Below are 12,674 nucleotides of genomic sequence, written 5' to 3'. Positions count from 1 at the left end.
GTTGGGGCGTCGACGCTGCATTTTGTGGGCGTCAACGCACCATTTGGGGGTCGTGGTCCGGAAACATGCAGCCACTGCGCCCCAAAACATGGCTGCCCGCCGACTGCCTTCACAGCTAGGCTGCGTAGGCAGGGGGCAACCCTAATCATGTGAACGCTTCACTGCTTAGCGAAGCGCTCGCATGTTAGCGGAGGGGAGGACCTGGCATGTTGGGCTAGTTCACAAAACTACAACCCATGCTAAATTAGGCCCTAAATTCTTATTTAATGCACTGTGAGGGGTATCCAATTGGGGGCAAGGTTTTGCCCACAAAAAAATTTGCACCCAATTGAATGCCCCTCACAGTGCATTAAATAAGTTTTCAGTCCTCAAGTCCTTTTCATAAATAAGTATTTGAAAGCCTGTTAATTTTATTTTTTTCACATATATATATATATATATATATATCTATCATCAGTTATACCCCTTCCAGACATACGTTAAGTTCCCGGGTTTATGCATATGAACGTGCATCAACCCTGGATTTTTGTATATCTGAAAGGCACTAACCCTGGAACATGTTCCCCAGTCGGCGCCCCTGCAATTCACCAGGGTTTTGACAACCCGGGTATAGCGTGAATGGGGCAACCCGGGATTTTACTCCCAGGTCGCCTCTGATAGGCTGTGTGGGCTGCCTGGGGGTTGCCTGCCTGGAGGGAGCAGCATCCATGATACAGGGAAGGGGCAGGGGCCGTTATACAGGAAGGGGGCAGCATCCATGATACAGGGAAGGGGCAGGGGCCGTTATACAGGAAGGGGGCAGCATCCATGATACAGGGAAGGGGCAGGGGCCGTTATACAGGAAGGGGGCAGTGTCCATGATACAGGGAAGGGGCAGGGGCCGTTATACAGGAAGGGGGCAGTGTCCATGATACAGGGAAGGGGCAGGGGCCGTTATACAGTAAGGGGGCAGTGTCCATGATACAGGGAAGGGGCAGGGGCCATTATACTGGGAGTGGGCAGCGTCTATGATACAGGGAAGGGGCAGGGGCCGTTATACAGTAAGGGGGCAGTGTCCATGATACAGGGAAGGGGCAGGGGCCATTATACTGGGAGTGGGCAGCGTCTATGATACAGGGAAGGGGCAGGGGCCGTTATACAGTAAGGGGGCAGCATCCATGATACAGGGAAGGGGCAGGGGCCGTTATACAGGAAGGGAGCAGCATCCATGATACAGGGAAGGGGCAGGGGCCGTTATACAGGAAGGGGGCAGTGTCCATGATACAGGGAAGGGGCAGGGGCCGTTATACAGTAAGGGGGCAGTGTCCATGATACAGGGAAGGGGCAGGGGCCATTATACTGGGAGTGGGCAGCGTCTATAATACAGGGAAGGGGCAGGGGCCGTTATACAGGAAGGGAGCAGCATCCATGATACAGGGAAGGGGCAGGGGCCGTTATACAGGAAGGGGGCAGTGTCCATGATACAGGGAAGGGGCAGGGACCGTTATACAGGAAGGGAGCAGTGTCCATGATACAGGGAAGGGGCAGGGACCGTTATACTGGGAGTGGGCAGCGTCTATGATACAGGGAAGGGGCAGGGGCCGTTATACAGTAAGGGGGCAGTGTCCATGATACAGGGAAGGGGCAGGGGCCATTATACTGGGAGTGGGCAGCGTCTATGATACAGGGAAGGGGCAGGGGCCGTTATACAGTAAGGGGGCAGTGTCCATGATACAGGGAAGGGGCAGGGGCCATTATACTGGGAGTGGGCAGCGTCTATGATACAGGGAAGGGGCAGGGGCCGTTATACAGGAAGGGGGCAGTGTCCATGATACAGGGAAGGGGCAGGGGCCGTTATACAGTAAGGGGGCAGTGTCCATGATACAGGGAAGGGGCAGGGGCCATTATACTGGGAGTGGGCAGCGTCTATGATACAGGGAAGGGTCAGCATGCGTTATACATGGAGGGCGCTGTGGTCCATGTGTGTGATTGCTTGAGTGTGTATGAGTGTGACATGTATGTGTATATATAACTGTGACGTGTGTATGTATGATTGTGACGCGTGTATGACATGTACGCAGTCTGGCAGCCCTGGCTTGTAGAATGCCAGGGCAGACCTGGCTTGTAGAATGCCAGGGCAGACCTGGCTTATGTGTGAAAGAGGATGACCCGGAAATTTCCTGGGATTTTGCTGAAGATAAAACCGCAGGTCTGAGCAGGGAAATTCCCGGGTCGTATGTCTGAAAGTGGTATTAGTTTATCACCATTGGACAATACTTGGTAACATCTCCTCTGGTAGCTATCCTAGCAATTATTCTCTTTGGATAAGTTTCTAATAACTTTGACATTATAGGTCTGATTCTGAGAAGGGCGCAGTGGCGTCATGTGTGCATCTTTTACCGATCACAAGTCTACGACTTTATACTAATACAGCTACAAGCCCCCGATGGTTAGCCCTGTCCACCACCCCCGAAGGCTTAGGTTAGGGGGGGGCGGGGGTTAAAAATACTTACCCCCTCCTACGTCGGGATCTTCAATGTCGGGATGCCGGTGTCAGTCATGTGACCGAAAAGCGGTATTTCATACTGAACCCGGTACAGATGTGGTTTTATTTCAACCAGAATGTCTTCCTTGTGACCCTCCCATGCCTTTTTGTGGAGATTGCAGACCTATGTACATTATCTTCCATTGCATACACTGTCATTAGCGTATTTTATTCATGCTCTTCTTGTTTGGAAAATAAAGACTATAGAATATAATTTCCTATATTCTCTGGGGCATATTCAATTAGCCACTGGGTTTACCAGGCAGCTAAATATCGGTGCTGCCTGATTCCTTTAATTGCAGAAACCCTACATGCTCATTACCAGGAACAGGATTTTTTTCTCGCATCCTTGGGAACTGCAAGGAAAAATCTGCATTAAAATGCAGAATCTTCATTGAATACTTCATTTAACACCTCCCCCCCCACCTCCCGCAGCTAATTGAATATGCCCATCTGACATGTTTGGAATGTTGTAGTGCCTTGTATTATTGATATTGGATATCCTCTACCATGCTATAGGATTGTACAGAAAGACAGATATTTTTATTTCCAAAATAATTCACGGATAACTCACCAATTTCACAGGTGTAGTCAATTAACTGATTATAACATTTGAGGAAATGTAATGCACTGGTGAACATTTGAGCTTGCAGTAAAAAGGTATAGAAATGCTCTTAAAAGTTCACTCGTGTTATGCTTTTCATAATCTATAGCAATCAGCTGCTAGCTGTCATTTTTCAAACACAGCCTCTAAAATGACAGAAACTCATTGGTTGGTACTTTATCTCTCTCCATTCTTTGATAAATAGCCCCCTAAATACTTTTTGAATGCACTGTAAATAAAATGAAAAACAAGTAAAATATTAGAAGGAAAGTAGAAATCAATGAAAAGTTTTTGAATTTTGCCCTTTTAAAGGGAAGTTTCACTGCGGTGTGTACATTTCTCTATCATCCACTAGGGAATACTGGAGATCTCTACAGCTGGGGTGTGAAGACTGCAGACTGGATGTGGCACAATGAATTAATAAAAAAAATTATTCACAGCTGGCTCCTCCCTCTTCACGCTCCCCTATCCCTCCAGTTTGAAAAATTGTGCTAGGAGGTGGAAGCACAGAAAGAAGCTCTTGCTCCACAAAAGTTTTTTTATTGATATTTTTATCTGTGGCCCAATCCCACCTGACAGAAAAAAGGGTGCAGGCTGAGTTGGAGTGTACTTTAGGAGTACATTTTAGTGTTCACTCTAGGAGTGAAAAGGGGGCGTGGCCACACCCACGTAATTTTAGGGGGCGGTGCGGCCCACAGACGCTACTATAGAGAGCGTCTGTGGCCGGCGACGTCACTGTTGGGGGCGTGCCCAGCACCTCCGTCGGTGCTGGGCTTCCCCCAGCTCTCTCCCAATGCGTGAATGGATGCCGCGCTCATGCACACGGCATCTATACACGCCGGGAGGGCAGGAAGCGGGCGGCTGTTCTAACAGGGCGCCGGAAAAGGGGCAGGGTGGGTTTTGCCTGCTAAAAAACGTGCAGGGCGCGGCGCCCTGCTAAAACAGCCTAGAGTGAATACTACATTTGAGACTAAGATCCCGGTGGAAGCAATCAGCCTCTCAAACAGAAGTCTTTCCTCTAACAGTGAGTAGCATGCAGGCGGCAGTGCAGCTCCTAAATATAGGTTTCCCCCGCTGGGCTGACAAGCGCTGGACATAGTGGGCAGCTCCAGGGCAGACGGCTCAGGTGGTTGGCGGGCGGGCGAGCGAGCGCAATGAAGCAACTGGGAGGTAGGGGTGCAGCGCGGAGCCGCTTGATGGCTTCCTCAATCGTCACGATGGACATAAAGGAGGTAGCGCAGCCGGGGACGCCGCTAGCGGGTACGTAGAGGAGAGATCAGAGGGGAGATCAGAAGGCGCATTTGGATCTACCGGAGAGTGCGGACAGGTGCAGGGGTGGTCTGTTCCTCGCTGCAGGGAAGCCTAGCAGCGAGGTGAAGAAAAAAACTTCAGTTGCGGCCATCTTGATTATCTTAATCGGGCGCGCTGGCAGGCGGTCTTTTCACTGAGATTGGAGGTGGAGTTGTGAGGCACTCCTTCCCCTGTTGTCTATTCAGAGCAGCAGCCATGTTATTTGTTTACAGTCTGCATTGCACATTAAGGCTTTTATTTAGCGCTGGCTCATATATAAGAGGTTAGAGGATCTTCTATAATTAACAATATGATGTTAATGATATACTGTATATATATTATCTTCCAAGGGACGCGTGTTCAAATTCAAAATGGAGTCTCTGAGATCGGTGATCTCAGGTCTGGAGGAGGGGGAATTCCTAGTGTCTCTGGATACCTTCATATTCCGATCTGGCGGCCTCATCAGGCTTATCTACGATTTGCACTGCAGGACTGTCACTACCAGTTCCAGGCCCTGTCATTTGGTTTCTCCACGGCACCAAGAGTGTACACAAAAGTGATGGCAGAGATGACGTTTCTACTCCACAAACATGGAGTGAACATAACTCCATACCAGGACGATCTTCTGATAAAGGCACCGTCCAGGGAGCGGTTGTTGGACAGCATTGGCATCTCAACCAGACTACTCCTGGATCACGGGTGGATTCTGAACCTACCAAAATCTCACCTGGAACCGACAGAGGCTTCCTTTCCTGGGAATGATACTGGACAAAGAGTCTCAGAGAGGGTTCCTTTCCTTGGAAAAGGCTATGGTAATCCAGTCAATGGTTTGGGCTGTCCTGAAGCCAACCCGGATCTCAGTGCATCTGTGCATGCGCCTTCTGAGGAAAATGGTGGCCTCTTACGAGGCGCTTCAGTACGGAAGGTTTCATGCGAGGCCCTTCCAGCTAAATCAATCTATTGGACAAATGGTTGCATCTTCACATGCACCAGAGGATCCGCCTGTCGCCAAAAGCCAGGATCTCCCTTCTGTAGTGGCTTCAGACTTCTCGCCGTCGAGGGTCGGAGGTTCAGAATTCAGAATTGGATTCTGCTAACCACAGATGCAAGCCTCAGAGGTTTAGAGGTTGGGGAGCAGTCACCCAGGGGGTGCAGTTTCAGGGAAGATGGTCAAGTCAGGAAGTCGTCCTTCCAATAAACATCCTGGAGCTCAGGGCTATCTACAACATCCTTCTGCAGGCCTCATCTCTACTTTGGAATCAGGCCATTCAAGTCCTGTCGGACAATGTGACTGTGGTAACGTACATAAACTGATAGGGCGGAACGAAAATCAGAGCAGCAATGTCAGAGCTGTCGAGAATTCTCCTCTGGGCGGAAAAACAGGACGTTGTCGGCGATCTTCATTCTGGGAGTAGACAACTGGGAAGCAGACACGACCTACACCCGGGGGAGTTGGGCCTTCACCCGGAGGTGTTCCGGTGGTTGACACGTCGGTGGGGATATCCACAGATCGACATGATGGCCTCTCAACTCAACAAGAAGCTCAAGCGGCATTGTTCCAGGTCGAGAGACCCACAAGCGGCGGCGGTAGACGCTCTGACAACTCCGTGGGTCTACCAGCGGGTGTACGTGTTTCCTCCACTTCTTGGTTACTGTTTGACGTTGTGATATGTTTGGTTCCTTCCCGTGAGGCGTGAGTCTTTTTTATGTTCCCTCTTCTCTCCGTCAATTTTTCAAACTGGAGGGATAGGAGGTGTGAAGGGAGAGGAGCCAGCAGTGAATAAGTTTTGTAATTAATTCATTGTACCACCTCCGGTCTGCAGTCTTCACGCCCCAGCTGTAGAGATCTCCAGTGTCCCCGAGTGGATTCAGAGAAATGGATTTATCGGCAAGTACCAAAATCCTCTTTTTCAGGTTGCCCAGAACAATTTACTGAGGACAGTTAGTTGGCGTTCACCATTTATTTTTTTTAAGTTGATAAATAATCCTTAGGAACATCTAGAATTTTGTGTCTAACCTACTGCAAGTATGCATCATTCATAAAGTTATGGGCCCTACACATTGGCCGAAGTGCCCGACGGCTGATATGGCGGCGGCAGTGGAGTGGGGGGTATGACATGGGGAGTGAAGTTTCTTCACTCCCTCCGTCACCCGGCCCCATAGCCCTGCATGCTAATATGGACGATATTGTCCATATTGGCCTGCATGGATAAATGAGCCGGCACCAACAATGAACGGCCGCGGGGCCGCTCATCGCTCATCATTGGTGCCTACACACTGAAAGATATGAATGATATCTTATTCATTAATGAAAGAGATCGTTCATATGTTTTCAGTGTAATCGACAAGTGTGTAGGGCCCATTACTCACTGTATGTTTCATAATGTAATAAGAGACTTTCAAATGTTTATCTGTGAAGTTTGTTTAATATAACTTTTACAACTTTCTTTCCATGTTTCATATTCTAGTTATGGATCAGCTTTGCTCCAGTGGCCAATTTGACTGCCAGCTATTTTAACTGCTCCCTGGATACTGTAAACTATCTTGCTCTTGTATATGTTATTGTATCCATACCAATTGGTTTTGTTGCATCCTGGCTGCTGGACACTCTGGGGTTAAGATATGCTGTAAGTTAATTTTAAAGTATTGTTATTCAGTGCTGAAACTGTAAATTATTACAATTCAAAAAACATTTGTAGGACTAATATCTTTAGGAGTACAAAATCCCTTAATAGTTATTGCAGGGCTTTCTAATTTACAGGGCTGTTCACTAATTAATACATAATTAGACAATTATTATCAGTACACTTATTTGGAATTACCGCGGGTAATGATATTGCCCTGGGCTATCCTATTAGCCCCAATAAGCCAGCACGGCTGCGGCTTATTTGGGATGCTGTTACCTGCTGCAGGACTGGCTCTGGCCAGCACACAGCTCCCTGTCACATGACCCCCGGCAGGGTCGGGGGGAAGAGGGAGGGATGTGCGTCATGGCACTACGCCGGCTCCCCTTCACAAGATCCCCGCCGGAGGTGAAGAAGGAGGGGGGGATGTTGGTCACGGGCGGTGCTGAATGAAGTCCCAGGCTGCTGCTGAATGAAGGGGTCGCCGTAGCTTATCGAGATTTGAGGTAGGCGAAACAATATCCCCAGTAAGTGCTGGCTTTTTGGGTCTGTGGCGGTGAAGACGCACAGGTTTTACTGAACCTGTGTGTTTACGCATGAAAAACTATTTTTTGACGGGAGATATAATTGTATACCCCGTAAAAAAGTATTGGTGAAATTTCAGGAAAAAGTGCAAAAAAATAAATCCCGTTTTCCGCTCCTGATGTTTCATCGTGGGTAATTGAATACTTCCTAATGACGTAATTAATAATAATTAATAAAAAAAAATGTGGACAAAATGCTTAATAAATGTTTAGGGGCCAATAATATTTTATTGCTAGTTGGGACCATATTTATTAATTGATGATATCGGCACCAATTACATTGCACACTTAAACATGCCTCCACATTAATAATGCACCAATTATCATAGAAATAGTATTGCCTACTATGTAATTAAACCCTTGAATATGTATTAAAAATTATAAAATTGACACCCAATAATAAATTAATTAAATAATTGTGCCTCTTAAATATATTTATTAATCGCTTTGGACCCTTAGTTAAATATTAATGACAAGTTATTACATAAGTTGAATATGGCTTTTTCAGTGATTGGGCAAAAATGATATGGGTCTCGGGTACCCATCATTTAAAAAATTGGGGGTCCTACTTAGTTGTTTCTGATCCCCATCATAATTTATGCAGCCATCAGACCTCTCCTCATGCCCCTTAAATATCCCCAACCTCTTCACATGTCCTTCATACCACACCACAAGGCACCAGATCACACTACATACCCCTAAAATGCCCATCAGTTCCCCCACATACCCTCAAACTTCCCCATACGTCCCTCAGATCACTGAAACGTGCCTCAGACCACCCAATATAGTTAATATGGCCATCAGATCTGCCACATGCTCTCAGACCTTGCCCTTTATAATACCCACTAAATTCCCTGCTAGTAGCTGACAGTCAGCATCCTGTGGAAGTGGGTTGTTGTTGATCTGTGTGTGGTGCGATTATTACACAGTGCAAAGTTCAGAGTACATTATGGAACTGTGTTATATAATATACAGATATACTACTGACAGCAGCAGTGTCATACAGGGATACTGTGTGGTAATGCATAGAGCCATATACTACCCTGGCTCTATGGCCACTGACATTACACACACACAGTGGTTAAAGTGAGCCGGAATGGGGCAGAACTGCGTTCCATTAGTTCCATTTGGAGATTGAACGCAGTTCCACATCCTCCGGCTCACCTTACCCGATTTCAATCCTGCGCCGCAGGGAAATGCCGGGCGCCCACTGAGATTGTGTTACCATCAGGCGCCTGGTTCCCTCCTCACAACGACAGCTGGAGGCAGGATGCTCACTACTGAGCTCCGGCTCTCGGGTCCCGCAGAGTGCACTATAAGAGAGACGTCATGACGTCTCTCCCATAGTTCCAAGAAGCGGGCTGCCAGAGCAGATGGATGGCAGTGGTCGGAGGCAGGAGCGGGGTTTTAGGTAAGTATTTTTTTGTGTGCGTGTGTGTGTGTGTAAGGGGCAATACTAAAGGGGGCACTACCAGTGGAGCAATACTACAGGGGGCACTACCAAAGGGGCACTACTACAGGGGCAATACTACAGTGGCACTACCAAAGGTGCAGTACTACAGGGGGCATTGCTAGGGGTACTACTACAGGGGCATTACCAAAGGGGCTTTAATAATGGGGACAATACTACAGGGGGCATTACTACTGGGAGCACTACTACAGCAGGCATTACTACAGGTTGCACTACTAATGGGGGCACAGTATAAGGGGCATCACTCCTGGGGGCATAAGAGGCACTGCATAAGAGGCACCACTACTATGGGATCTGCATAAGGGACACTACCACTATGGGTATTGCATCAGGAGCAGTACCACTACAGTGGTCATTGCATAAAGGGCACTGCTTCTGTGGGCATTGTATAATGGGCACTACGGCGTTGGGAATTATGTGATTAGTGGCACTAATACTGTGGACACTGTGTATAAGGGGCACTACTGTGTGTAATGTGAGTAAGATTGTGCTACTGTGCAATGTAATGTGAATTCGGGATACTACTCCTATTCCTGACCCATGTCCTGTGTGTCTTGTTCCTTATACTACCATTCATTGTGTCCTCTGCCAATGGCAGTCTCCCCCAGCAGGCTTCTGTCCTGCCAACCTACTGCGGGCATAATTCCTGCATACTGCTTTCTCCATAGCCACAGTCCTCCGGTGCCCTGCAGTGTATTCTCCTGCTCCTGTATATCACAGACAGGGCACTGCGGCTTTCCTCAGTAATGTCACCGGTCTCATCCCTTGCCCAGCGGTGACCGATCCCAGCCACACAGCAGGCTGGATGATCTGAATCCTGTGCGGAGCAGAGGGTGAAGGGAGGGAGGGATAGTACACTTTCCATGGTCTCCTCCTCTTACTCATTGGAGCAAGAAACTGACCGCACAGAACAGCGCTGCCATTTTCTTTTTTAGTCTCCACCATCAATTCTCAGATAACATATGTGCTATAGCGTGTAAGTGTGAACACTGCTCTTCATTACGACCTGTTCAGACAGATTGGTAAGAGTACATGTAGTTCAACAGTCTCATAGTCCAGAGCTATTTACTGGTGATATTTTTTACTCAAATTATTGACATGTTAGGCCTATCAAGCCCGCCACAAATTGACATACATAACTGACGATATTAATGAATCCTGTTGTTTAAAGGTTACAATAGCCAGCAAAGTGTGGCACATCTGAATTCACCACCAAGCCCTCACTCCATTAGATTTCCCCCTAGAAGACAATACTTATTAAAGAAAGGCATTTACAATGCAAAACATGTCTCCTGTACAAGTTCTGTAAACATGTTCATTGGGGGCTTAAGTGCACCAGCGCCAGTGTCCAGGTAGGCAATACCACTTGAGTTATGCTGAGAAGCACCTGATCTTCCACAAAATTAAATTGTTTTAATATTTTGGCAGCCTGCATTTATTGGTAAATGATTAACACAACTCATTGTGACCCTTAGCAGCATATTTTATGTGAGGAACTTCGCATGTGCACAACACATGGCATCATAGCTCCCAACTGTCCCGAATACAGGACAGTCCCGCTAATTGGACACTGCACGGCATCTGTCAGTGCAGGGAGGGTTAGTCGGGGGCTACCCAGCTGCTCAGAGAGCTGGGCACGCCCCCAAAATATTGAAAACAGACGTCATGGTGCTAGGCCCCGCCCCTCCACATGAGGCCCTCCGAAGGCCCTGCCCCATTTTCAGCCGAGCGGCAGGTCCCGACTGAGTAGAGTCAAAAGTTGGGAGGTATGTAGCATTAATTACCGCATTTCACACCTACATGGGCTGTGAGAAGAATAAAGGGGGCTACACATCATGTGAAGCCGTTTTGGGGTAGCTCCTTTGTAATAGATTTGGCCCCTTAATGTCTTCTGTTTGATTAATATTGCCACTTCCCTAAATGTACATATAATTCTTCTTCTTGCAGGTTATCATCAGCTCATGGCTGAACATGCTGGGCAGTATAGTGCGCGGTGCCAGTGCTATCGAGCTCCTAAATACTGGAAATAGTAAATTGTATTATTTATTTGTGGGACAGTGCATTTGTGCTGTGGCACAGCCTCTTGTACTCTTTGTTCCTGCTAAACTTGCAGCTGTGTGGTTTCCAGAACACCAGCGAGCCACAGCTAATATGATTGCTTCAATGTGTAAGTAACAGATATACAGACAACCTCCCCACTCTCTGTATGTAAATATCTGCTTATTATAAAGAAATGTATGCAAACTGTCATCTCTCTTTTTGTCTTTTTTTTCTTCTTTTACTCAGCAAATCCATTTGGCATATTTCTAGCAAACATATTGTCACCAGTAATTGTATCTAAAGCTGAGCAAATTCCAATATTGGTAAGTAAAAGTAAATTTTTTCCTCCCTTTTATGCATTATGTCAGTGGTTCTCAAACTTTTTTGAATCACGGCGCCCTAGAGTATTAGAAATGTATTCACGGCACCCCTAGGCCAAAAGTTTCTTAATATAATATTTATTGTAAAATTTAGCAATAAGTACATTGTTTTTATATATCATCCTTAGGGTCAGTTGTGTGGTGAGGGACAAGATTTGCTTCTGTTTGCCACATATTTTTTTTGATTGGCAGCCACCAGCACTGGTTTTGTCTGTTACATTGACCATAAATAATGTGAATTGGTCCTGGACCACCAATCCAAGGCACCCCTGCAAGTGTCCGAGACACCTCAGGGTGTCTAGGCACATCAGTTTGAGAACCACTCCATTATGTTATATGTGCAAGTGAATTTAACTTCAATGTCAGTTATATTTTGCTACTTTATTTTACAGCATGGAGTCTATGGGATTCCCGCAGTACTAGCCTGCACATTGGCAACCGCAGGATTTACTAAGAGGGCTCCTCCAACACCACCATCAGCTAGTGCACATAATTCCACTTCTGAACCTTTCTTTTCTGGTTTAAAACAGGTAAGTCCTAAGGACAACACTTTCAAACCTCCATTAGGTGGGGCTCTTGGGGGCTTATGTATCAGAACTTGGAGAGAGGTAAAGTACCAGCCAATTAGCTCCTAACTTTGATGCTACAGGCTGTGTTTGAAAAATAGCAGTTAGGAACTGATTGGTTGGTACTTTAGCTCTCTCCAATCTGTTTCCAAGCTTTGATACATCTCTTATTGTGTTGTAAACTGAAACATTTCATGAGCAGTTGTTTCAGTCTCAGTGCTGTATGCTAGCTAATGCATTTGTAGCTGGGATCCCATATACAGATACTGGGGGTAATTCTGAGTTGATCGCAGCAGCAAGTTTGTTAGCAGTTGGGAAAACCATGTGCACTGCAAGGGGAGCAGATATAACAAGTGCAGAGAGTTAGATTTGGGTGGGTTATATTGTTTCCGTGCAGGGTAAATACTGGCTGCTTTATTTTTACACTGCAATTTAGATTTCAGTTTGAACACACCACACCCAAATTTAACTCTCTCTGCACATGTTATATCTGCCTCCCCTGCAGTGCACATGGTTTTGCCCAACTGCTAACAAATTTGCTGCTGCGATCAACTCAGAATTAGGTGCTCCGTGCGAACATATACAAACGTC

The 12,674-nt window shown here is 46.8% G+C and overlaps 1 protein-coding gene across 1 annotated transcript in view; it reads left to right on the top strand.

Moving 5' to 3' along the window:
* SLC49A3 (solute carrier family 49 member 3) overlaps positions 1 to 12,674 on the top strand; it is a 79,164-nt gene that overhangs the window by 5,942 nt on the left and 60,548 nt on the right. Inside the window, exons 2-5 of the mRNA XM_063914616.1 lie at positions 6,887 to 7,045; positions 11,045 to 11,264; positions 11,384 to 11,460; positions 11,910 to 12,047. Of these exons, the coding sequence (XP_063770686.1) occupies positions 6,887 to 7,045; positions 11,045 to 11,264; positions 11,384 to 11,460; positions 11,910 to 12,047 (594 nt within the window). The remainder of the gene's footprint in view (positions 1 to 6,886; positions 7,046 to 11,044; positions 11,265 to 11,383; positions 11,461 to 11,909; positions 12,048 to 12,674) is intronic.

This window comes from Pseudophryne corroboree, chromosome 1 (assembly GCF_028390025.1).
Source record: "Pseudophryne corroboree isolate aPseCor3 chromosome 1, aPseCor3.hap2, whole genome shotgun sequence".
Lineage (NCBI taxonomy): Eukaryota > Metazoa > Chordata > Amphibia > Anura > Myobatrachidae > Pseudophryne > Pseudophryne corroboree.
This window is presented reverse-complemented; position numbering and strand designations above follow the sequence as displayed.